Genomic DNA, 27138 nt, shown 5'->3' with positions numbered 1-27138 from the left:
ACTGGGCGTTCGAGTTACTGAACCAGATGGCAATGTAACCAGTCAATGTGCTCTCTACTTACTGTACGCCCGTAGAATCCAAGAGGATATTCATCAACATTCACCATTCAAGAGTAACGAGTGTTTAATTGACATAAGTACTAACAATGGAACAATAACATTCTTACTTGCAGCAGTGTAATCGGCCTGTGAAGGCAGGGGTTTAGTTTTAGTTTAGAGACACAGCATGGAAACAGGGCCCTTTGGCCCACTGAGTCTGTACTGACCAGTGATCACCGATACAGTATCAGGCCCTTCAGCCCACCAGGTTCGTGCCAACTATCCATCAACCCTTCACACTGGTTCTACGTTCTCCCACTTTCATATCCATTCCCTACACACGAGGGACAGTTTACAGAGGGTCAATTAAGCCTACAAACCTCCATGTATTTGGGATGTGGGAGAAAACCGGATAGCCTGGAACAGGGTTGGGGAACCTGCGACCTTAAGGCCACATGCGGCCTTCTAGGCCATGAAGTGCGGCCTTTTGAATGAATCCAAATTTTGTAGAACAAATCCTTTTATTTTTATTAATATGTTTTTGTTCGTCTTTTATTATTTTTATTTTAATCTTAAAATGAACGTATTTAAAATACCAAAGAGTAAAAGAAGATTCAACAAAATAATCCTCCCGGGCTGACGCCCATAATTCAAACATTAGTAAGTCATGAGGGTTATTTTATTGCCACGAAGAGTTACTCGCTTTGGGCACTCTTACGGGTAGAACACAAGGAATAGATTTCTTCAACAAACTTCAAGATAAATGTCGTGAAGTATATCTAATTGAAGTTTCGTGGATGCGGCCTTAATATGAAAAGGTTCCCCACCCCTGGCCTGGAGGGAGCCCACGCAGTCACTGGGAGAACGTGCAAACTCCACACAGACAGCACCGGAGGGCAGAATCAAACTCAGATATATGGCGCTATAAGGCAGCAGCTGTATCACGGCATTGTCCAAACTTATTTGCCCAGATGACTCCAAAGTTGGTTGTTGTTTTGAACATGTTCTGCCCTCCAGACAACATAAAATGGAACAGTCTACATTGGTTAGGTGTAGGAAGGAACTGTAGATGCTGGTTTACACCGAATATAGACACAAAATGCTGGAGTAACTCAGCCGGACAGGCAGCATCTCGGGACAGAAGGAATGGGTGACGTTTCGAGTCGAGACCCTTCTTCAGACTGAGAGTCAGGGGAGAGGAAGACACAGAGATAAGGAAGTGTAAGGTGTGAAAAGGGGATGAAGCTCAAGGATAATGTATAGGTCACTTGGGGAAGGTGACAACGAAGCATACAGAGATAAAATGTAATCAGGGGACAGTCAGACTGGTTGGAAAACTGGCAAGAGGGAGGGATGGAGAGAGAGGAAAAGCAAGGGTTACTTGATGTTAGAGAAGTCAATGTTCATACGGTTGGGGGGTGTAAGCTGCCCAAGTGAACTATGAGGTGCTGTTCCTCTAATTTGCGCTTGGCCTCACTCTGACAATAGACAATAGGTGCAGGAGTAGGCCATTTGGCCCTTCGAGCCAGCACCGCCATTCAATGTGATCATGGCTGATCATCCCCAATCAGTACCTCGTTCCTGCCTTCTCCCCATATCCCCTAACTCTGCTATTTTTAAGAGCCCTATCTAGCTCTCTCTTGAAAGCATCCAGAGAACATGCCTCTGAGGTAGAAAATTCCACAGACTCACCACTCTGTGAGAAAAAGTGTTTCCTCGTCTCCGTTCTAAATGGCTTACTCCTTATTCTTAAATTGTGGCCCCTGGTTCTGGACTCCCCCAACATCGGGAATATGTTTCCTGCCTCAAGTGTGTCCAAGTCCTTAACAATCTTATATGTTTCAATGAGATACCCTCTCATCCTTCTAAACTCCAGAGTGTACAAGCCCAGCTGCTCCATTCTCTCAGCATATGACAGTCCTGCCATCCCAGGAATTAACCTTGTAAACCTAAGCAGCACTCCCTCAATAGCAAGAATGTCCTTCCTCAAATTAGGGGACCAAAACTGCACACAATACTCCAGGTGTGGTCTCACTAGGGCCCTGTACAACTGACAGTGGAGGAGGCCCAGGCCAAAAAGGTCAGTGTGGGGATGGGAGTGTTTAGCAACCTGGAGATCAGGTAGGTTTAGGCGGACTGAGCGGAGGTGTTCAACAGAGAAAGGTTGAACAAGTTAGGGCTTTATTCTTTGGAGCACAGAAGGTTAAGGGGGGACTTGATAGAGGTCTTTAAAATGATGAGAGGGATAGACAGAGTTGACGTGGATAAGCTTTTCCCACTGAGAGTAGGGAAGATTCAAACAAGGGGACATGACTTGAGAATTAAGGGACAGAAGTTTAGGGGTAATATGAGGGGGAACTTCTTTACTCAGAGAGTGGTGGCTGTGTGGAATGAGCTTCCAGTGAAGGTGGTGGAGGCAGGTTCGTTTTTATCATTTAAAAATAAATTGGATAGTTATATGGACGGGAAAGGAATGGAGGGTTATGGTCTGAGCGCAGGTATATGGGACTAGGGGAGAACATGTGTTCGGCACGGACTAGAAGGGTCGAGATGGCCTGTTTCCGTGCTGTAAATGTTATATCGTTATATGGTTATTAGTTCTTTGTTTCTGACCAAGTATTGGAGCCCTGTCGAGCCCAATGACTGGTGCCTTTCTCCCTCTGCTGGCCGCGTGGTGCATTACAACACGAGTCCACACCTCAATGACCGCAGGTATTGGCCATTGTGTCACACAGCTGTTCGGCCCAACGTGTCTGTCCGCAGTTGGCCCATATGCCTCTGAATCTTTCCCATCCCACTTTATGTTAAATGCCCTTACACACCTGCCTCACCTCCCTCCTCTGGCATAATGAAGATAGACACCTTGAAGATACACACACAAAAAGCTGGACTAACTCAGGCAGCATCTCTGGAGAGAAGGAATGGGTGGCGTTTCGGGTCGAGACCCTTCTTCAGACTGACTCTCAGTCAGTTCCACATATCCACCGCTCTCTGAGTCAAAATGTGTCTCTCAGGTTCGTACTAAATCTTACCCTTCCCACTGTAAACCGCTGGTTCATAACTCCCCTATCCTGGGTACAAGACACTCCGTCTTCAAACGGTCTATCTTGGAAGCGCTATGGAGGACAGCAAACCTCCTGTAGAGATCCTAAAGACAGTCGCAAGAAGGCAGACTAATAATTTGCCTCCAATAATGATGCCTGTAGGATAAATATTGCCTAAATATTGAATGATGCATGAATATTGTTGATTGAGATACCTGGGATCTTTGTATCTTCAAAGGTCAGACAGTTTAAGTTAAAATAACTCAGCAGGTCAGGCAGCATCTGTGGAGGGTATAGACAGGGTTTGGACCCTTGTCCAGTCTGAATGCACAGATGTTGTTTTTATGTTGAGACCCTTCTTCAGACCGACCTGAAATGTTGCCTGCCCATTCCCTCATACACTTCACTACAATACAATACAATACGGTTTATTTGTCACATTACACATAAAGTGTAAGTGAAATGAATATGTCAGCAGCTGTACAATGAAAAAGAACACACACAAAAACACAATAAAAGTTTAACATAAACATCCACCACAGCATTCATCACTGTGGTGGAAGGCACACAATTTGGCCAGTCCTCCTCCATTTACCCCCGTGGTCGGGACCTCAACCCTCCGCAGCCGTTGCTGCGGGCGTCCAGATGGTAAAAGGACAAGGTACAAGTCCAGGTAAGTCCAGAGTCGGCTCTTCCCCATCGGAGACCGCGGCTTTAAGTTGGTGTAGGCCGCAGGCCGGCGGTCGAAGATTTAAAGTTTAAAGTTCCCGCCGCACCGCAGCCAGAAGCACCGCAGACCGCAGGGCCGGCGGTCGAAGCTCCCCTCCACGGGTGACTGTAAGTCGCCACCGCGCCCGCGGTAGAAGTTGGCCGCGGGCCGTCAGTGATGGCTTCTTCTTCCCCCGGGTCCCCCACGAGGGATCCCGGGCTGTAGACGCCGCGCCAGCTGGAGCTCTACAGACCGCGGCTTCAGGCTGCCGGCTGCCCCGGGCCAGCGAAACGGAGCGCTCCCCTCCAGCGAGCCCCAGCGAGGGCTCACCCGCTCCACGCCGAGAGTCCACGCTACGCCCGCCGCTGAAGCCCCGGGCGCGTCTCCGAGAAAGGCCGCGCCGATCCTTGCTGTTAGGCCACGGGGGAGGCGACCTGGAAAAAGTCACCTCTCCATGGAGGAGGCGGCCAAAACGGTTTCCCCCCCCCCCCCCACACCACCCCCCACACAAAACACACGAAGAAACATTAAAAACATACTGTAAAACATACTAAAAAAAGTTGAAAAAACTAACGCGCTGCTGACAGGGCTGCCGCCATTGCAGCGCCCCCACCGATGTACGATGTAACCCCTGAGTTACTCCAGCGCTTTGTATTTAGTTTAAGTTTAGTGTAGAGATGCAGCGTGGAAACAGGCCCTTCGGCTCACCAAGTCCGTGCCGACCAGCGATCGCACCGCACATCACCTCTACCCTACACGACTCAACAGTTTACAGAAGGTGATTAACCAACCAACCTGCACACCCTTGGAATGTGGGAGGAAACCGGAGCACCTGGAGCAAACCCACGCGATCACAGGGAGAATGTACACAAACTTAGTACAGACAGCGGCCGCAGTCAGGATGGGACCCGGGCCTCTGGTGCTGAGGCAGCAACTCTACCGCTGTGTCTACCTGTCGCCCATGTGCTTTACTTGAGATTCCAGCATGTTCAATTGCTTGTGCCTCAGATTGAAGTGGGAGGAAGGAGTTTTATAGCGGATCTGAGGGGTCAGTTGTTTTGCATAGAGAGTGGTTGGCATTTGGAACTTGCTGCCAGAGGAGGTGGTGGAGACAGATACTTTGTTTAGACTGTGTAGGAAGGAACTGCAGATGCTGGTTTAAACTGAAGATAGGCACAAAATGCTGGAGTAACTCAGCGGGACTGGTGGCATCTCTGGAGGGAAGGAATGGGTGACGTTTCAGGTCGAGACTGAGGAAGGGTCTCGACCCGAAACGTCACCCATTCCTTCTCTCCAGAGATGCTGCCAGTCCCGCTGAGTTACTCCAGTTTTTTGTGTCTATCTTTATGAGGATGTTGCCAGGACTCGTGGGTCTGAGCTGTAGGGAGAGGTTGAGTAGGCTGGGACTCAATTCGTTGGAGCACAGGAGGATGAGGGGTGATCTTGCAGAGGTGTACAAAATCATGAGAGGAATAGATCAAAAAGACGCACTTGCCCAGAGTAGGGGAATCGATGACCAGAGGACATAGGTTTAAGGTGAGGGTGGAAAGATTTAATAGGAACCTGAGGGGTAACTTTTTCCACACACAGGGTGGTGGGTGCATGGAACAAGCTGCCAGAGGAGGTAGTTGAGGCAACATTTAAGGTACAGTTAGACTGGTACATGATTGGACAGGTTTGGAGGGATATGGGCCAAACACAGGCAGGTGGGACTAGTGTAGAATGGACATTGTTGGCCGGTGTGGGCAAGTTGGGGTGAAGGGCCTGTTTCCACACTGTATCACTCTGTGACTCTATAACCCCAGTTCCTTGGGTCTCCGTAGCTTTGTGGTGGGTGGGCTGGTCCACTTGATGTGCTGGATGAGGAATTTCTTGTTGTAATCCCTCTCCTCTCATGTCACCAGCCCGATGGCACTTTCAAGAACAGCCTGAGCTCAAAACAGTGGGAAGTCGGGACGAATACTCACGGGATCCCCGGGGAAAGTGGCACCGAGAACCTCCCGGTTATGAGCGGAAATGTTGCAGAAGGTAAGCGTTTCCGTTTTGGAGATACAGTGTGGGAACAGGCCCTTCACCCCACCAAGTCCGCGCTGACCAGCGATCAGCCGTCCACTAGTTCTATCCTGCGCATCAGGGACAACTAACCAACAAGCCCGCACGTCTATGGAATGTGGGAGGAAACCGGCACACTGGAGACAATTTGCAATTAACCTACAAACCTGCTCTAACCGGAGAAAACCCACGCAGGTCACGGGGAGAACGTACAAACACTGCCCATAGTTAAGGGGCTGTCCCACTGTACGAGCTAATTCAAGAGCTCTCCTGAGTTTAAAAAAAATCAAACTCGTGGTAAGCACGGAGAATGAACGTAGCGGGTACGTTGGAGCTCGGGACTTCTCTTAGCGGCTCGAAACGCTAACGGCAGGTATTCGGGAAACGCGGTAAGCTCGTGAAGACTCGTGAAGATATTTCAACATGTTGAAATATGTCCACGAGAGCCCCGAGTACCTACAAGCGGCCATTACCGTAAATCGGGAGTTCGAATCGGGGGAAACTCGTATTAGCTCGTACAGTGGGACAGGCCCTTTAGGATCGAACCCAGGTCTCTGGCGCTGTGAGGCAGCAACTGTACCAGACACAGGACAGCCATCGACTGTGCACATAAAATCTAAGATTAAAATGTTTTTAAATGATGAGAGGCATAGATAGGGTAGACATTGAGAACCTTTTTCCCAGGGTGGAAATATCCATTACTAGAGCGCATAGCTTTAAAATGAGAGGTAGACAAAAGTGCTGGAGAAACTCAGCGGGTGAGGCAGCATCTATGGAGCGAAGGAAATAGGCAACGTTTCGGGTCGAGACTCTTCTTCAGACCACAAAATGAGAGGAGTAAGTTTCATGGAGATGTGCGGGGCAGGATTTTACACACTGGGACACACTGCCGGAGGTGGTGGTGGAGGCAGATACGATACGCGTTTAAGAGGCTTATGTGTAGGCTCATGGATCAGGTACAGTATGGGCAGTCACGGTGGTGCAGCGGTAGAGTTGCTGCCTTACAGCGCTTGCAGTGCCAGAGACCCAGGTTCAATCCCGACTGCGGGTGCTGTCTGTTCGGAGTTTGTACGTTCTCCCCGTGACCTGCGTAGGTTTTCTTCGAGATCTTCGGTTTCTTCCAACATTCCAAAGACGTACAGGTTTGTAGGTTCATTGGCTTGGTGTATGTGTAAAAATTGTCCCTAGAGGGTGTGGGATAGTGTTACTGTGCGGGGATCGCTGGTCGGCGCAGACCCGGTGGGCCGAAAGGGTCTGTTTCCGCGCTGTATCTCACGACTAAACTAAAAAGGTGGAGGGGATATGGGGGAAGAAGGGAGAGGGGAAAGGTTAGGGGATTATAAAAAATGTACTGTTCATACCGTTGGGGTGTAAGCTGCCCTAGTGGAATATGAGGTGTTGTTCCTCCAGTTCGTGTGTGGCCTCACTCTGGCAATGGAGGAGGCCCAGGACAGAAAGGTCAGTGTGAGCATTATAGAAGGTCAGTATAGATCAGTCAGTACAAAAGGTCAATGTATAAAATCATAAGAGGAATAGATCGGGTCAAAATAGGGGGATTCAAGAAAGGCAGGACATAGGTTCAAGGTGAAGGGGAAAAGATTTAATAGGAATCTGAGGGGTAATTTTTTCACACAGTGGGTGTACGGAACAAGCTGCCAGAGGAGGTAGTTGCGGCTGGGACTATCCCAACGTTTAAGAAACAGTAATGGCCATGTCCCACTGTGCGAGTTAATTCAAGAGTTCTCCTGAGTTTGCCCTGATTCGAACTCGGAGATTTACGGTAATGGCCGCTCGTGGGTACTCGGGGCTCATGTGGACAATTTTCAACATGTTGAAAAATCTTCACGAGTCTTCCCGAGCTTACCGCGTTTCCCGAGTACCTGCTGTTAGCGTTACGAGCCGCTAAGAGACGTCCCAAGCTCCGACGTACCCGCTACGTTCATTCTCCGTGCTTTGCACAAGTTTTTTTTTAAAACTCGGGAGAGCTCTTGGAATGAACTCGTACCGTGGGGCAGGGCCATTAGGGTCAGGACAGGTTTGGAGGGATGTGGGGCAAACGCGGGCAGGTGGGACTAGTGTAGCTGGGACATGTTGGCCGGTGTGGGCGAGTTGGGCCGAAGGGCCTGTTTCCACACTGTGTCACTCCATAGACCTTCTACATGGTGAATGACTTTTCATCAGCATTCTGCGAGATATTGTTTGAACAGTTTCCGGGGGTTGCGATTCACTGCAGCTTTCTCCTCAGGCACGTATCGGGCCCCTTTGACGATGGTGTGCGGGGCCTTACGGGGCAGCGAGGTGACCTTCCAGCCCAGCCGTAGCAACAGCGTGGACTCAGCCCTCCCCCTGCGGGCCGCAGGCTGGCTCAGCCGAGGGAAAGGTAACGAGAAGAGAAAACACAGAGTGCTGGAGTAACTCAGCGGGTCAGGCAGCATCTGTGGAGAACATGGATAGGTGACGTTTCACAGAGTGCTGGGAGTAACTCAGCGGGTCAGGCAGCATCTGTGGAGAACATGGATAGGTGACGTTTCGGGCCGGGACCTTTCCTCAGACTGGTTGTGGTGTGGAGGGGGGGAAGAGAGAGCAGGAAAAGAGAGGAAAGAGGCAAGACAAGGAAGGGCGGCACGTTGGCGCAGCGGTAGAGTTGCTGCCTTTCAGCGCCAGAGACCATATAACCATATAACGATATAACAATTACAGCACGGAAACAGGCCATCTCGACCCTTCTAGTCCGTGCTGAACACGTATTCTCCCCTAGTCCCATATACCTGCGCTCAGACCATAACCCTCCATTCCTTTCCCGTCCATATAACTATCTAATTTATTTTTAAATGATAAAATCGAACCTGCCTCCACCACCTCCACTGGAAGCTCATTCCACACAGCCACCACTCTCTGAGTAAAGAAGTTCCCCCTCATGTTACCCCAAAACGTCTGTCCCTTAATTCTCAAGTCATGTCCCCTTGTTTGAATCTTCCCTACTCTCAGTGGGAAAAGCTTATCCACGTCAACTCTGTCTATCCCTCTCATCATTTTAAAGACCTCTATCAAGTCCCCCCTTAACCTTCTGCGCTCCAAAGAATAAAGCCCTAACTTGTTCAACCTTTCTCTGTAACTTAGACCCGGGTTTGATCCTGACTACGGGTGCTGTCCGTACGGAGTTTGCACGTTCTCCCCGTGACTGCGTGGGTTTTCTCCGGGTGCTCCGGTTTCCTCCCACATTCCAATGACGTACAGGTTTGTAGTCTGAAGAAGGGGACTTGATCCAAAACGTCACCCATTCCTCCTGTCCAGAGATGCTGTCTGGCCCGCTGAGTTACTCCAGCATTTTGTGTCTACCTTTGTGTAAACTAGCATCTTCAGTTCCTTCCTACAGGTAATGTAGGTTAATTGGCTTCTGTAAATTGTCCCTAGTGTGTTTAGGATAAAACTAGTGTTATCTAGCCAGTCGGCACGGATTTAGTGGACCAATGTGCCGGTTTCCACACTATCTCTAAACTAAAACTAAAAACTAACGTTTTAGCTTGGCTCGTTTAGTTCAAGTTCAAGTTCAAGTGAGTTTATTGTCATGTGTCCCTGTATAGGACAATGAAATTCTTGCTTTGCTTAAGCACACAGAAAATAGTAGGCATTTACTACAAAACAGATAAATGTGTCCATATACCATGATATAAATATATACACACATGTTTAGTTGCGATATACAGCATGGAACAGGCCCTTCGGCTCGCAGTGTCCATGATGTAAGACTCTGTGACACCCTCTAATCATAATCATATTTTATTAGCCAAGTATGTTTTGCAACATATGAGGAATTTCATTTGTCAAGGTTTTACAGATCTTCTGAACCTAATTGATGTTCGGCACGGACTCGGTGGGCCGAAGGGCCTGTTTCCAAGCTGTATCTCGAAACTAAAGCAGAATGTTCAGCTCATCAGAAATTGCACAGTGTTCCAGGCGCCCACCACTCTCTGAGTAAACTTGGTTGGCACCTCTCTTTCCACCTTTGCCCATCTCATCTTAAAGCGTTACCCTCCAGTCTTTGAGATTTCCAGCCAGGGAAAAAGGTTCTGACTGTCGACCCTATCTATGCCCCTCATAATATTATACACTTCCCTCAGCCTTCAACTTTAGAGATACAGCGCGGAAACAGGCCCTTCAGCCCACCGGGTTCGCACCGACCAGCGATCCCCCACACTAACGCTACCCTACACACACTAGGGACAATTTACAGAAGCCAATTAACCTACAAACCTGCACGTCTTTGGAGTGTGGTAGGAATCTGGAGAGGGGAGAGGTTTAATGGGAATCTGAGGGGCAACTTTTTCCACACAGAATGGGGTGGGTATATAGAACATAGAACATAGAATAGTACAGGAACAAGGTAGACATAAGTGCTGGAGAAACTCAGCGGGTGAGGCAACATCTATGGAGCAAAGGAAATAGGCAACGTTTCGGGTCGAAACCCTTCTTCAACAATGTTTGTTTGGTTTAATTTAGTTTAGAGATAGGGCGCGAAAACAGGCCCTTCGGCCCACCAAGTCCATGCCGACCAGCGATCCCCGCGCATTAACACTATCCTATACACACTCAGGACAATTTTACGTTTACAGCAAGCCAATTAACCTACTAACCTGCACGCCTTTGGAGTGTTGGAGGAAACGGAAGCTCCTGGAGAAAACACACACGGGTCACAGGGAGAACGTGCAAACTCCGTATAGACAGCACCCATAGTCAGGATTGAACCCGGGCCTGGTGAGGCAGCAACTCTACTGCTGCGCCACTAGAGAAAACAATGCAAGTGTCTGTAATCTCTGGGGTCTCAGGTTGGTCTGAGCCTCGAGCAGGTCAGTGGCTTTTGAGGAGGGGGGACGGTTTCAGGTCAACACCATTTTTCCCACCATTGTATGGTGTCAAGTTGGGAAAAGGGGAAGTACAACGGGATCTGGGGGTCCTTGTACATCAGTCTATGAAAGTAAGCATGCAGGTACAGCAGGCAGTGAAGAAAACGAATGGTATGTTGGCCTTTATAACAAGAGGAATTGAATATAAGAGCAAAGAGGTCCTTCTGCAGTTGTACAGGGCCCTGGTGAGACCACACCTGGAGTACTGTGTGCTGTTTTGGTCCCCTAATTTGAGGAAGGACATTCTTGCTATTGTGGGACTGCAGCCTAGGTTTACAAGGTTAATTCCCGGGATGGCGGGACTGTCATATGCTGAGAGAATGGAGCAGCTGGGCTTGTACACTCTGGAGTTTAGAAGGATGAGAGGGTATCTCATTGAAATATATAACATTGTTAAGGGTTTGGACACGCTAGAGGCAGGAAACATGTTCCCGATGTTGGGGGGGTCCAGAACCAGGGGCCACAGTTTAAGAATAAGGGGTAAGCCATTTAGAATGGAGACGAGGAAACACTTTTTCTCACAGAGAGTTGTGTCTGTGGAATTCTCTGCCTCAGGTGGAGGCAGGTTCTCTGGATGCTTTCAAGAGAGAGCTAGATAGGGCTCTTAAAGATAGCGGAGTCAGGGGATATGGGGAGAAGGCAGGAACGGGGTACTGATTGTGGATGATCAGCCATGATCACATAGAATGGCGGTGCTGGCTCGAAGGGCCGAATGGCCTACTCCTGCACCTATTGTCTATTGTCTATTGTATCTGCAGAGACTGCCTGACCTGCCAAAAGTGTTTGGACTGTGAGTAGAGTTGGCGGGTGAGGCGCTGGCCCTTTAAAGGCAGGGTGGCTGGGGTGGGGACAACGCACGAACAACAACCTTGTCCTCTGTCTGCAGCCTTCCTTCGGTCCAGCCTGAAGCTGCCGCTGGGCGAAGCCCGCTCCGTGCAGCGCGACAGCAGCAGCAGCAGCAGCAGTGGTGGGCCTAGTGCTGCACCCTCGCCGGGCGGCTGGCTACTAGCCGACCGCCCTCTCCACCACTGGCCCGCGGCCACACACCTGCACGGATACAGCCTGAAGTTGCTGGACTGGACGGCCACGGACACGGAAATGGACACGGACGGGGAGGAGGGCCACCCTTTCCTCGACACCCTGCAGCTGAAGAACAAACTCGAGCGCAGGATGTCCGAGGTCTTGCCTCACAAGAGTAAGTCCAGGGAGAGCTTCGTTATTGTCACCCGTGCCGAGGTTTTGCTGGCTATCCAAACCCCCTTCCATTGACTCCCTATATACCTCACAGCAGCATAATCAAGGACGAGTCGCACCCTCATCTCCCCTCTCCCATCAGGCAAGAGCAACAGAAGTCACTTAAGAAATGTGAAAACGCACACCTCCAGATTCAGGGACAGTTTCTTCCCAGCTGTTATCAGGCAACTGAATCATCCTACCACAACCAGACAGCAGTGCAGAACTACTATCTACCTCTTTGGTGACCCTCGGACTATCCTTCATTGGAGTTTGCTGGCTTTACCTTGCACTAGACGTTATTCCCTTATCATGTATCTATACACTGTTAATGGGTCGATTGTGATCATGTATTGTCTTTCTGCTGACTGGTTAGCACGCAACAAAAGCTTTCACTGTACCTCGATATACGTGACCATAAACTATCCAGTCATATCAGACAATACCATATTTGGACAGGTACGTGGATAGGACAGGTTTAGAAGGATATGAGCCAAACGCAGGCAGGTGGGACGAGTGCAGGTGTGGCATGTTGGTTGGCGTGGGTCAGTTGAGCTGAGGGGCCTGTGTCCACACTATATGTCTCTATGGCTCCATGACCCTATGAAACAGGTAGAGCAAAGGGGAAGATACAGAGTGCAGAATATAGTTCTCAGCATTGTAGCGCACCAGTTGCACAGATAAAGTCCAATGTCCGCAATGGGGTAGAGGTGAATCGGACAGTGCCCTAGCTGATGGAAGGACCGTTCAGAATCCTGATAACAGAGGAAAGAAGCTGTTCCTGAGTCTGATGGTGTGCGCTTTCAAGCTTCTGTACCTTCTGCCCGATGGAAGCGGGGAGAAGAAGGAATGACCGGGGTGGGACAAGTCGTCGATTATGTTGGCTGCTTTCCCGAGACAGCTGTTCGCAGGAGCAGGAGACTCCAGGCCCTTTCTCCGTGTCAGCGTCCTCTCTCCTGCTCTCCCTTCTGACTATCCCTCTTTATTTCATCCTTATTCACGCCCTCACTCTACCCGTCTCTCACTCCATTCCTCAGTGACCCGGCACTCTCTTCACCCTCTCCTTTCCCCAGCCCCTTCGCTGTCACTTCTTGTTCTGCAGTCGCAGTACCCCGCTCCCATTTTCCCTCCTCTTCCCCCTCCCCCCCCTCTCCTATCCTCCTCCTCCTCTTCTCTTCTCCTCCTCCTCTTCTCCCCCCTCACCCAGTTTTTCTTTACCATCCCATTCCCCCCCCATCCCTCCATCTGTTTCTACATTTCACCTTCCTGCCTTATCAGATTCCCACCATCGTTAGCCTCCTGACTCCTCCCAGCCTTGGTCATCATCACCACCGTGCCCCCCGGCCCCCCCACCCCTCATTCATTAGGGTGGTCACGGTAGCGCAGCAGTAGAGTTGTGCGGAGACCCGGATTCGAACCCGACTACGGGCGCTGCCTGTACGGAGTTTGTACGTTCTCCCCGTGACCTGCGCGGGTTTTCTCCGAGATCCTCGGTTTCCTCCCACATTACAAAGACGTACAGGTTTGCAGGTTAATTGGCTTGGTAAATGTAAATTGTCCCTAGTGCAGGATAGTGTTAATGCGAAGATCGTGGTCGGTGTGGACCCAGTGGGCCGACAGGCTTGTTCCCACGCTGTATCTTTAAACTAAACTAAGCAGTTTTGCATTTTTAGTTTCTTGTTGACCCATTTCTCTAAAGGGTTGAAGATTTCAAGCCTTCACCAGCAGATGTTTTTGGCAACAGAGACTCCTGTATTTTGGACATGTACATGGATACGAGTGGTTTAGAGCGATATGGTGATACAAGCTTAAATGGGGTATCTAGGTGGGTCTGGACGAGTTTGTCTGGGGGGGCCTGTTTCTGTGCTGCGTGCCTCTGGGACAATTGGGCCATAAAACCATGGTTCACCAAGCACCCATTCTCATTGTTCGCTGGACAATAGCCTTTGTGGAAAAACCAGCACAGTTGTCCCACTGAGGCATGACGGCAAAGCGTAACGCTCCAGAGACCACCATACCTGGCCCTGAACCAGGATGGAAGGTGTGTGATGCGGCAGTGATGTTAGAGGTCCAGCGCGGAGATGCGTCTTTCGGCCCACCGAGTCCGCGCAGACCAGTGTGTGGTTCAATCCTACACACTAGCGACAATTTACAGAAGCCAATTAACCTGAAAACCCGCACACCTTTGGAGTGTGGGAGGAAACCGGAGCACCCGGAGAAAACCCACGCAGGTCACGGGGAGAACGTACAAACCCTGTACAGACAGCACCCGAGGTCAGGATGGAACCCGGGTCTCTGGCGCTGTGAGGCAGCAACTCTACCGCTGTACCACTGCTATTGTTTCCTGTATTTGTTGGGTTAATGCATGGCTGTGAGTGTCAATGGGTGCATATAATTCACAAGGCCTGTTGAGAGAGTGGTTCATAAAGCATATTGTAAGGTCCATAAGACATAGGAGTAGCATGAGGCCATTGAGTCTGCTCCACCATTCGCTCTAATTTTCCCTCTCAACCTAATTCTCCTGCCTACTCCCTGTAACCTTTCACGCCATTACTAATTGTGAACCTTTAAAAATACCCAAGACCTGGCCTCCACAGGCAATGAGTTCCACAGATTCGCCACCCTTTGGCTAAAGAAATTCCTGTGCCCTCTGGTCCTACACTTGCCCCAAGTAGGTGAATCGAGGTCCAGAGGACATGGGTTTAAGGTGAAGGGGAAAAGATTTAATAGGAATCCGAGGGGTAACTTCTTCACACAGAAGGTGGTGGGTGTTTGGAACAAGCTGCCAGAGGAGGTAGTTGAGGCTGGGACTATCCCAACGTTTATGAAACAGTTAGACAGGTACGTATATAGGACAGGTTTGGAGGGATATGGACCAAGCGCGGGCAGGTAGGCTAACAAAACTGGGACATGTTGGGCGGGTTGGGCCCTGTTTCCACACTGTATCACTCTATCACTATGACACACGTGGACACAGTAATCATCCTGAGATTCGTAAGCAGAGGAATTAGAGGAATTGGGCTAAATGTGGGCAAAAGGGACTAGCGTGGATGGGGGCTTCATGTGGATGAGTTGGGCCAAAGGGCCCGTTTGCCTGCCGTAAGTCTCTATGACTTAAGACATTGTTCCTCGGCGTGCAGAAGAATGATCTCATAGAAGGTGTATAAAATCATAAGGGTAATAGATCATAGTTGAAGCAGCATTGAAATGACACTTGGACAGGTACTAACTACATGGATAGGAAAGGTTTAGAGTGTTAGTGCCAAATGTGGAGTGATGGGATTAGTGTAGATGGGACAATGTCCCCACCACCACCACCTTGCCCACCACCCCTGGCATGCGCTCCAGGCCCCCACCCCTGTGTGTGTGTGTGTGTGTGTGTGTGTGTGTGTGTGTGTGTGTGTGTGTGTGTGTGTGTGTGTGTGTGTGTGTGTGTGTGTGTGTGTGTGTGTGTGTGTGTGTAAAATAAAAATGCCCCACAGAGCCGTCACGGTGGCGCAGCGGTAGAGTTGCTGCCTTACAGCGAATGCAGTGCCGCAGACCCAGCTTCGATCCCGACTACGGGCGCTGTCTGTAAGGAGTTTGTACGCTTTCCCCGTGACCTGCGTGGGTTTTATCCGAGATCTTCGGTTTCCTCCCACACTCCAAAGACGTACAGTTTAATGTAGGTTAATTGGCTTGGCATAAGTGTAAAGATTGTCCCTAGTGGGTGCAGGATAGTGTTAGTGTGCGGGGATCGCTGGGCGGCGTGGACTCGGTGGGCCGAAGGGCCTGTTTCCGCGTCTCTCAACTTAAAACTCTGATCCTTTACATTTCCACTCTAGGGAAAAAGGTTCTGACTGTCAACCCTGTCTATGCCTCTCATAATTTTCCACACTCTTATCAGGACTCCTCTCAATCTCCAGCATTCCAGAGAAAACAATCCCAGTCTGTCTAACCTCTCCCTGGAGCTAATGCATCTAATCCAGGCGGCACTCTGGTGAACAACATTCAATTCGTAGAGTTATAGGAAGTCATAGAGTGATACAGTGTGGAAACAGGCCCTTCGGCCCAACTTGACCACACTGGCCAACGTGTCCCAGCTACATTAGTCCCACCTGCCCGCGTTTGGCCCATATCCTTCTAAACCTGTCCTATCCATGCACCTGTCTAAATGTCTCTTAAATGTGTCATTAGTACCTGCCTCAACTACCTCCTCCGGCAGCTCGTTCCATACACCTACCTCACTCTGTATTAGAAAGTTACTCCGCATGTTCCTATTAAATCTTTCCCTCCTCACCTTAAAAGTAGGTCCTCTAATTCTCGATTCCCCTACACTGGGTAAAAGACTGTGCATTTACCCTATATATCCCTCTTATCATTGTATACACCTCTTTAAGATCACCCCTCATCCTCCTGCGCTCCAAGGAATAAAGTCCAAGCCTAACCAACCCCTCCCTGTAGCTTAGGCCCTCGAGTCCTGGCAACATGTTCCAGCTTGTCAACACCTTTCCTCAACACAATACTCTAAATGTGGCCTCACTAATGTCTTATATGACTGTAACAACAAAATAGGTGCAGGAGGAGGCCATTCAGCCCTTCGAGCCAGCACCTCTTCCACTTCTGTGCTCAGTAATCTGACTGATGAAGGATGTGATGTTCTTCCACAGGTCCTCTCGAGACCGTACTCCCGCTGAAGCCGGCGCTGGCTCGATCCGCGTCGCAGAAGCTGCTGAACGCCAGCCGGCCGGTGCCTCCCATCGAGAGGAGTGCTTCGCACACCCAGGAGGCCTGCAACAAGGACCTGTCCTCTGTCCACAAGGACCCCGAGGCCACCGATGGCCTATCGCTGGGAAGGCCAGGTCTGGAAGGTAGTAAGGGACTTGCAAAACCCGTCTTGGTCCCAGAGGAGGTAATTGAAATGCAACTCAGGAGAAACTCCTGAAGGTTGGGTTGGGTTGGGTTGGGTTGGGTTGGGGTTGGGGTTGGTTGTTGGTTTGGGTTGGGTTGGGTCTGGTTGGGCTGGGTTGGGTTTGGTTGTTGGTTTGGGTTGGGTTGGATTGGGTTGGGTTGGGTTGGGTTGTTGGTTTGGGTTGGGTTGGGTTGTGGATAGGTTGTTGGGCTGGGTTGGGTTGGGTTGTTGGTTTGGGTTGGGTTGGGTTGTGGGTTGTTGGTTTGGGTTGGGTTGGGTTGTGGATAGGTTGTTGGGCTGGGTTGGGTTGGGTTGGGTTGGGCTGGGTTTGGTTGGGTGGGGTTAAGTTGGGTTGGGTGGGGTTGGGTTGGGTTGACATGGAGTAACTCAGTGGGACAGACAGCATCTCTGGAAAAAGGAATAGGTGACATTTTGGGTCGAGACACTTCTTCAGACTGAGAGGGGAACGGGAAACATGAGATATAGATGGTGATGTAGAGAGATGTAGAACAAATGAATGAAAGATATGCAAACATGTAACAATGATAAAGGAAACAGGCCATTATTCGCTGTGTGCTAGGGTGAAAACGAGTTACAGACAATGAGACTCAACAAGATGACTTTGCAGCTGGCACCTCTTGGGTGGGGGAAGGATGGAGAGAGAGGGAATGCCGGGGTTACTTGAAGTCAAGATTCATACCGCTGGGTTGTAAGCTGCCCAATTGAAATATGAGGGTCTGTTCCTCCAATTTGGCCTCATTTTGACAATGGAGGAGGCCCAGGACAGAAAGATCAGTGTGGGGATGGGCAGGTGAGTTAAAGTGTTTGGCAACCGGGAGATCAGGTAGGTCCAGGCAGACTAAGCGAAAGTGTTCAGCGAAACGATCGCTCCGTCTACGTTTGGTCTCGCCGATGTATAAAAGTCCACACCTTAAAGAATGGATACAGTAGATGAGGTTGGAGGAGGTGTAGGTGAACTTCTGTCCATCCTGAAAGGACTGTTGGGGTCCCTCGACAGAGTCGAGGGAAGAGGTATAGGGACAGGTGTTGCATCTCCTGCGGTTGCAGGGGAAGGTACCTGGGGAGGGGGTGGTTTGGGTGGGAAGGGATGAGTTAACCAGCGAGTTGCGGTGGGAATGGTCTTTCTTGAAGGCTGAAAGGGGTGGAGATGGGAAAATGTGGCTAGTGGTGGGAACCCATTGGAGTTGGGGGAAAATGTCGGAGGATTATGTGTTGTATGTGACGGCTGATGGTGTGGAAGGTAAGGACTAGGGGGACTCTGTCTCTGTTGCGATTAGGGGGAGGGGGAGCAAGGGCAGAGCTGCGGGGTACCGAGGAGACACGAGTGAGGGCCTCATATATGATGGGAGAGGGGAACCCCCGTTCCCTAAAGAATGAGGACATCTCGGATGTCCTGGTATGGAACACCTCATCTTGGGCGCAGATGCGGCGTAGACGGAGGGGATAGAGTCTTTGCAAGAAGCAGGGTGGGAAGAAGTCAGTTGGGTTAAACATAGTAACATAGAATTCAGTGCCGTAGGTGGCTGCTATTGTACATAGGAACATAGAAACATAGAAAATAGGTGCAGGAGTAGGCCATTCGGCCCTTCGAGCCTGCGCCGCCATTCAACATGATCATGGCTGATCATCCAACTCAGTATCCTGTACCTGCCTTCTCTCCATACCCCCTGATCCCTTTAGCCACAAGTTGCGGTGAAGGTGGTGGAGGCAGGTTCGTTTTTATCATTTAAAAATAAATTGGATAGTTATATGGATGGGAAAGGAATGGAGGGTTATGGTCTGAGCGCAGGTATATGGGACTAGGGGAGACTATGTGTTCGGCACGGACTAGAAGGGTCGAGATGGCCTGTTTCCGTGCTGTAATTGTTATATGGTTATATGGTTAAGTGCCACATCTAACTCCCTCTTAAATATAGCCAATGAACTGGCCTCAACTACCTTCTGCGGCAGAGAATTCCAGAGATTCACCACTTTGCTATCTACTCAATGCATGCTATCTAGTTAAGAAAATATTATACACGATTACAAACAGTTCTGGATGAAGGGTACTCCATTTTAATGCAAGATATAATATTGAAGTGCAAAAAAGTCTGATTAAATGTAGAAAAACCGAACTGCAGATGCTGGTTTATAACAAATATTGACATAAAGATGTTGCTGTAACTCAGCAGGTCAGGCAGATTCTCTGGAGAAAAAGGATAGGTGACGTTTCGGGTCAGAATTCTCTAAGAAGGGTCCCGATCTGAAACATTACTTATCTTTTACTCTAGCAGTTTGTGTCAAAAGTCAGACTAAAGATAGTTCAAAGGTGTCCAATGATGTAGCTGGTTTATTTTAGTGAACTGGAAAACAGACCTGTCGGCCCACTGAATCCACGCCGACCGACAATCACATATTCACACTATTTTTGTCCTACACACTAGGGGCAATTTACAGAAGCCAATTAACCTACAGACCTGGATTTTTTTGAGATGTGGGAGGAAACTGGAGCACCCGGAGAAAACCCACTCAGTCACGGGAAGAACGTGCAAACTCCGTACAGACAGCACTTGCGCTATGGTGCTGCCGTTGTGCCATTTAATTGTCAATGTGCCGATAAACAGAATATTGAAAGCCTTACTTACAGCAGTACGGCAGGCACGGGACTAGTAGATAACACAATTATCAAAACAAGGTTCATAAGGGGAGGTTGAGTAGGCTGGGTCTCTATTCCTTGGAGCGCAGGAGGATGAGGGGTGATCTTATAGAGGTGTGTAAAATCATGAGAGGAATAGAAACACATAGTCTCTTGTCCAGAGTAGGTGAATCGAGGACCAGAGGACGTAGGTTCAAGGTGAAGGGGAAAAGATTTAATAGGAATCTGAGGGGTAACTTTTTCACACAAAGGGTGGTGGGTGTATGGAACAAGCTGCCAGAGGAGGTAGTTGAGGCATCATTTAAGAAACAGTTAGAAAGGTACATGGATAGGACAGGTTTGGAGGGTTAGGGCCCAAACGCAGGCAGGTGGGACTAGTGTAGCTGGGACATGTTGACCGGTGTGGGCAAGTTGGGCCGAAGGGCCTGTTTCCACTGTATCACTCTATGACTCTCTATGAAAGTAAAAAAGACCCCCAATATTAGTGCAAAACAAAAGCCCTTAAGCCAAGTGTAACCAAAACTGTGTCTGAGTCAGAAGAAGAGTCTCGACCCGAAACGTCACCCATTCCTACTCTCCAGAGATGCTGCCTCACCTGCTGAGTTACTCCAGCATTTTGTGTTTACCTTTGATTTAAACCAGCATCTGCAGTTCTTTCTTACACAAAACTGTTTCTAGTTTGTTAAACCACATTTCCAGCTTTGTGCACCAGCCTCACTCTGGGACTGTTGTGAGTGAATCCCTCTCTGTATTAATCCAGCACTTTGTGTTCCATGAAAGATTCCAGCATCAGCAGACCCTTGTGTCTACATATCACACCCTCTCCCTGGGTGTGTATCTAAGGGGCCTGTCCCACTTGGCCGTCATATGCGCGTAATTTACACGACATAATTTATGCGTCACGACGTGCGCGTCGTGACATGCGCGCATGGTGCACATTACGCGCGCTTGGTGCGCGATGACATAGGCAGTGGCGTGCGGCGTCCCAGGATTTTATGATGTACAAAATGACGCGCAAATGACGGCCTAGTGGGACAGGCCCTTAAAGCTTTCCTATATATATTTGGCTGTTTCCACATTCCATCAGTGTTTAGACTGTAGAGATATAGCATGGAAACCGGCCCTCAGCCCACCGCCCAGCGATCACCTATACAGTATTTCTATCCCACACAGGAGGGACAATATACTATTTTGCCAAAGCCAATTAATCTGCAAACATGCACGTCTGTTATCTCAAAGCCACTGGTAATTCGGGCTTGATATTTTTTAAACATTTTAACCAATAAAAGCTTAAAGCAAAACAACATACTGAGAACATTGGGATTGGACACCCACTTTGCAAATTGGGGTTGCACACAAGCCTCGGTCTGTAATCACCCCCAGGTCTCCATTATTCTATATATGAACCCCTGGATTACACCCCAGTTATTCCTGGCTGTCCTAACTCACATTTGTAAGCCATCTGAGCTACTTGATCCCAGCCCGCCTCCCGTTTCTCGTTCAGGTGAGGATCTCTCTTCAACACCTGCGGAGCAGTGCGGAGAAGAAAAGGAAGTTACTGGGTGCCAGCTTATGCCAGTTGCCACTCAAGTTGCCTGATTCATCGGAGGACGGCTGCCGGCCCCTGCCTTGCACACCTGCGCGGCCAGGAGCCCAGACACAGACTGCGTAAGGTTCAAAGGGGGTGGGGGGGGGAAGGACAATGGAGACGCGGTGTGGGGGGGACCAGCGTGAGGGAACGAGGGGGGAACAAAAGGTGGGCCTGTCTCGGGATACTCTGTAACTTTGTCTGCACCCTTTATGTGGTGACTAATTGCATACCCTGGGTACACAAGCAAAGAATGTCACTGTGACTTGTCACATGTGGCAATGAGGTATTCCATTCCATAAGGACCACTAGTCTGCACGTTCAATGAATTCATAGAACATCGAACACTGCACAGGGGCTGGCCCTTCGGCCCGCAATGTCTGTGCCGTACATGATGCCAGGTTAAACTTTGGCGGAGCGAGCGCAAGTGTTCAACAAAGTGGTCGTCAAATCACCGCTTGGTTTCGCTGATGTACAGGAGGTCACATCGGGAACGCCGGCTGCAGTAGATGCGATTACAACCACAGGAGATGCAACACCAGTCCCTCAAGATGCAACATCTTCCCCTCCCCGTCATTTTCTGCTTTCCGCAGAGACCACTCTCTGTCCGTGACATGTTGTTTCACCCATCCCTCCCAACCGACCTCATCCCCTCCCCAGGAATCTTGCTCTGCAACCGCAAGAGATGTAACGTCTGTCTCTATACCTCCCCCCACCCCCTTCACCTCCATCCAGGGACCCCGACAGTCGATCCAGGTGAGACAGTGGTTAACGTGCACCTCCTCTAACCTCGTCTATCGCGTCAGTGTTCCCGATGAGGAGGCAATAGACAATAGACAATAGGTGCAGGAGTAGGCCATTCGGCCCTATGAGCCAGCACCGCCATTCAATGTGATCATGGCTGATCATCCCCAATCAGTACCCCGTTCCTGCCTTCTCCCCATATCCCCTGACTATTTTTAAGAGCCCTATCTAGCTCTCTCTTGAAAACATCCAGAGAACCTGCCTCCACCACCCTCTGAGGCAGATAATTCCACATACTCACCACTCTCTGTGAGAAAACGTGTTTCTTCGTCTCCGTTCTAAATGGTTTACCCCTTATTCTTAAACTGTGGCCCCTGGTTCTGGACTTCCCCCAACATCGGGAACATGTTTCCTGCCTCTAGCGTGACCAAACCCTTAACAATCTTATATGTTTCAATGAGATAACCTCTCATCCTTCTAAACTCCAGAGTGTACAAGCCCAGCTGCTCCATTGTCTCAGCATATGACAGTCCCGCCATCCCGGGAATTAACTTTGTAAACGTACACTGCACACCCTCAATAGCAAGAATGTCCTTCCTCAAATTAGGGGACCAAAACTACACACAATACTCCAGGCCTGTACATCGGCAAGACCAAGCCCAGACTTCTTAACCGGTTGTTAAATGCTTTAAGTTGCCCAGAGGTTAGGAAAGGCTCATTTTCAATGGACGTCTCTCTTTCATTGTTAGAGCCCCCACTCAGAGAGACCCAGTCGAACACGAGCCGATCTCGGGACCCGAAGAACAAACTGCGCAGGACGCAGGTAGGACTTGGCTTATAACTTTATTACTTGGAAGGCTAACAAGGTTCGGCATGTCCTCGACAACATTCCCCAACTTCTGCAGATGCGCAGCAGGAAGCATTTTATCAGAATGCATCAAACATTGGTTTGGGAACATCCGTGATGGCAAGAAATTGCAGGGAATTGTGGACGCAGCCCAGACCAACACTCCCAGACCTTCCATTGACTCCATTTATACCTCATGCTGCCTCGGCAAGGCCAGCAGCATAATCAAGGACCTGTCTCACCCCCGTCACTCCCTCTTCTCCCCTCTCCCATCAGGCAAGAGGTACAGAAGTGTGAAAACGCACACCTCCAGATTCAGGGACAGTTTCTTCCCAGCTGTTATCAGGCAACTGAACCATCCTCTCAATATCTCGAGAGCAGACCTGACCTCCCATCTATCTCATTGGAGACCCTCAGACTATCTTTAATCGGTCTGAAGAAGGGTTTATGGCCCGAAACGTTGCCTATTTCCTTCGCTCCATAGATGCTGCCGCACTCGCTGAGTTTCTCCAGCATTTTTGTCTACATCCTATCTTTAATCAGACTTTACTGAACTTTATTTTGCACTAAACATGTTTCCTTTATCCTATATCTGTACATTGTCGATCATGTATAGTCTTTCCGCTGACTGGATAGCAGGCACCAAAAAGCTTTTCACTGTACCTCAGTACAGGTGACAAAGATGAATTAAGCTAAGCTAAACCTCCTGTGTCATCTTGTTCCAAATACACACCATCCTCTGTCTGACCTATGTTGTCTCTTGGTTAGTGTTGTTGAAGTGCTCAACTTCCCATCCAAATCCCCGTCACCCCTCCCTACACCTGTCATCATCTCCAACCCAACAGACCTCCAAAGTATCTCTACTTCTGCACAATAACAATGGCAGCCTCTCTGGAGAAGAAGATGGATTTAAGAGAGAGTTAGATAGAGCTCTAGGGGCTAGTGGAATCAAGGGATATGGGGTGAAGGCAGGCACGGGTTATTGATAGGGGACGATCACAATGAATGGCGGTGCTGGCTCGAAGGGCCAATAGACAATAGACAATAGGTGCAGGAGCAGGCCATTTGGCCCTTCGAGCCAGCACCACCATTCAATGTGATCATGGCTGATCATCCACAATCAGTACCCCGTTCCTGCCTTCTCCCCATATCCCCTGACTCCGCTATTTTTAAGAGCCCTATCTAGCTCTCTCTTGAAAGCATCCAGAGAACCTGCCTCCACCGCCCTCTGAGGCAGAGAATTCCACACTCTCCACTTTCTGTGAGAAAAAGTGTTTCCTCGTCTCCGTTCTAAATGGCTTACTCCTTATTCTTAAACTGTGGCCCCTGGTTCTGGACTCCCCCAACATCATGAACATGTTTCCTGCCTCTAGTGTGTCCAAACCCTTAACAATCTTATATGTTTCAATGAGATAACCTCTCATCCTTCTAAACTCGGAATGGCCTCCTCCTGCACCTATTTTCTATGTTTCTATGTTTCTATGAAACGTTGCCTATTTCCTTCGCTCCATAGATGCTGCCTCATCCGTTGAGTTTCTCCAGCATTTGTGTTTACCTATGGTTATTGTGAGTTTGTTTGCATCAATTAGTGCCCACTCCTCCAACTAATGGAGCGGTGCCCGATCCGGGTAAAACTCTGGAGTATCCAGCGCACCAACGTTCCTCTTCTTGCCCGTCCGTCTTTGTGCCCCAGGGGCGCCACCCACAGCCGACCTTGACACCCCGAAGACAGATGCAAAATGCTGGAGCAACTCAGCGGGACAGGCAGCATCTCTGGAGAGAAGGAATAGGTGACGTTTCGGGTCAAGACCCTTCTTCAGATTGAAAGTCACGGGAAAGGGAAACGAGAGATATAGACAGTGATGTGGAGAGATATAGAACAAATGAATGAAAGATATGCAAAACAGTAACGATGATTAAGGAAACAGGCCATTGTTAGCTGTTTGTTGGGTGAAAACGAGAAGCTGGTGCGACTTGGGTGGGGGAGGGATGGAGAGAGAGGGAATGCCGGGGCTACCTGAAGTGAGAGAAATCAATATTCATACCACTGGGCTGTAAGCTGCCCAAGCGAAATATGAGATGCTGTTCCTCCAATTTGCGTTTAGCCTCACTCTGACAATGGAGGAGACCGAGGACAGAAAAGTCAGTGTGGGAATGGGAAGGAGAATTAAAGTGTTTGGCAACCGGGAGATCAGGTTGGTTCAGGCGGGCTGAGCGAAGGTGTTCCGTGAAACGATCGCCCAGTCTACGTTTGGTCTCGCCGATGTATAAGAGTCCACATCTTGAACAATGGATACAGTAGATGAGGTTGGAGGAGGTGCAAGTGAACCTCTGCCTAACCTGAAAGGACTGTCGGGGTCCCTGGACAGAGTCGAGGGAGGAGGTGCAGGGACAGGTGTTGCATCTCCTGCGGTTGCTGGGGAAGGTACCTGGGGAGGGGGTGGTTTGGGTGGGAAGGGATGTGTTAACCAGGGAGTTAAAGATCTCTGTGAAAGGGGTGGAGATGGGAAGATTTGGCTAGTGGTGGGATCCCTGGTAAGACCCCGGTTCACTTTCCTACCGGCCTTGCTCCTCCCGACCATGTGCCGACTACCTCCGCTCCGGGTCTCTGATCTTCGGGGGTCAAGCCGCGCCAGACTCCATGGTTCCTCTCTACGCACTGCGGCCCGCCGGGTCTTCCTGCGTTAGAACGCGCGGCTCCCCAGGTCCTTCCCCGTCCCATCCCTCCATCATCGCGTACAATGGTCAAACGTTGCATCTACACGAAGGTGCGAATGCTTGCACCCTGCCTGAGGAGAGAAGTATCTCATTTAAGATGGCCCCCACAACGGTCTGAAAGGAAAGAGGAAGAACAGGAGCGGTGTGAAACAGGACGTGGAGAGGATACCTCCTCCAACAGCAACTGATCGGAGCACAGGTGAGCTATGTGGAGCTGGGGCAGACTCCCATCTGTACCTTCAGGGTATTTCATGTCTGAGCAGAACACAAGGTGGTCTCCTAGTGATAAATATGCACTGCTGGGGAAAGATGTGGACAGTCCTTCCACTGAGGTAGGAGAGATCTTCTACTGGGGAATAAAATACCTTCCACTGATGGTGGAGAGATCTTCTATGAAGGGTGGAGAGACAATAGACAATAGACAATAGACAATAGGTGCAGGACCTGATGGGTCTCAACCCGAAACGTCGCTCATTCCTTCTCTCGAGAGATGCTGCCTCACCCGCTGAGTTAATCCAGCATTTTGTGTCTGCCTTCGATTTTAAACCAGCATCTGCAGTTCTTTCTTACTCTCCTTAGCACTAATAGCCTCCATTCTTGGCAGCATTCTGGTAAACTTCACCCTCTGGTCCCAGACTCTCCCACTAGTGGAAACATCCTCTCCACATCCACTCCATCCAGGCCTTTCACTATTCGGCAAGTTTCAGGACCTCCCTCATCCTTCTAAACTCCAGCGAGTGTAGGCCCAGTGCTGTCAAGCGCTCATCATATATTAACCTACTCAATCCTGGGATCATTCTCTTCTGGACCCTCTCCAGAGCCAGCACATCCTCACATATGGGGCCCAAATTTGCTCACACTACTCCAAAGTGGCCTGACCACCTTATAAAGCCTCAGCGTTACATCCCTGTTTTTATATTGTAGCCACCAAAGCAAAGTGCTATGAAACTGCATGACGACCTTCCTGACTCTTATCCTCAATGCGCTGACTAATGCTTTCTTTACCACTCTCATGATTTATTCTACATGATCATCTCTGGTGTTACACCAGCAGAACACAGTCTGGCCCAGATTGCACCATCGTTGGCTGAGAAGGTCAAAGGTAAAAGCCAGACCATGGTCATCTCGTTCAGGCTGAGCGTGGAGCGGGGGCCGGAGGCTGGCGATGGGGGTGGAGTGGAGGCCGATGAGAAGGTGAGTCATCAGAAGGAACGTGCGATCACATTCACGTCCTTCTACACAGTAGCAGGTCGCTTAGGGGCGGCACGGTGGCGCAGCGGTGGAGTTGCCGCCTCACAGCGCCAGAGACCTGGGTTTGATCCTGACTGCGGGTGCTGTCTGTACGGAGTTTGCACGTTCTCCCCGTGACCGGGTGGGCTTTCTCTGGGTGCACCGGTTTTCTCTCACTCACCAAAGACGTGCGGATTTGATGGTTAATTGGCTTCTGTAAATTGTCCCTAGTGTGCAAGACTTGGTGGGCCGAATGGGCCTGTTTCCACGCTGTATCATTAAACTAAACTAAGCTAAACTCAGATAGGGTAGACAGTCAGAACCTATGCCCCAGGATGGAAATATGAATACCAGAGTACTGGTACTTTTTTATATTGTCACATGTACTGAAGTACAGTGAAATTATTTTTTTATATACAATTCAGTAAAATAATTACTATACGTAAGCACTTCTTTGATTTAGTACAAATGTATAGAAGTAAT

The 27138-nt window shown here is 49.6% G+C and overlaps 1 protein-coding gene across 1 annotated transcript in view; it reads left to right on the top strand.

The window, feature by feature from the left end:
• The window catches only part of togaram2 (TOG array regulator of axonemal microtubules 2), an 81883-nt gene that overhangs the window by 5908 nt on the left and 48837 nt on the right, over positions 1-27138 (top strand). The window contains exons 2-9 of the mRNA XM_033020478.1: positions 5697-5820; positions 8090-8224; positions 11635-11943; positions 16631-16872; positions 21033-21196; positions 22610-22683; positions 25523-25723; positions 26477-26619. Of these exons, the coding sequence (XP_032876369.1) occupies positions 5697-5820; positions 8090-8224; positions 11635-11943; positions 16631-16872; positions 21033-21196; positions 22610-22683; positions 25523-25723; positions 26477-26619 (1392 nt within the window). The remainder of the gene's footprint in view (positions 1-5696; positions 5821-8089; positions 8225-11634; positions 11944-16630; positions 16873-21032; positions 21197-22609; positions 22684-25522; positions 25724-26476; positions 26620-27138) is intronic.

Source organism: Amblyraja radiata, chromosome 5 (genome assembly GCF_010909765.2).
Source record: "Amblyraja radiata isolate CabotCenter1 chromosome 5, sAmbRad1.1.pri, whole genome shotgun sequence".
Classification (NCBI taxonomy): domain Eukaryota; kingdom Metazoa; phylum Chordata; class Chondrichthyes; order Rajiformes; family Rajidae; genus Amblyraja; species Amblyraja radiata.
This window is presented reverse-complemented; position numbering and strand designations above follow the sequence as displayed.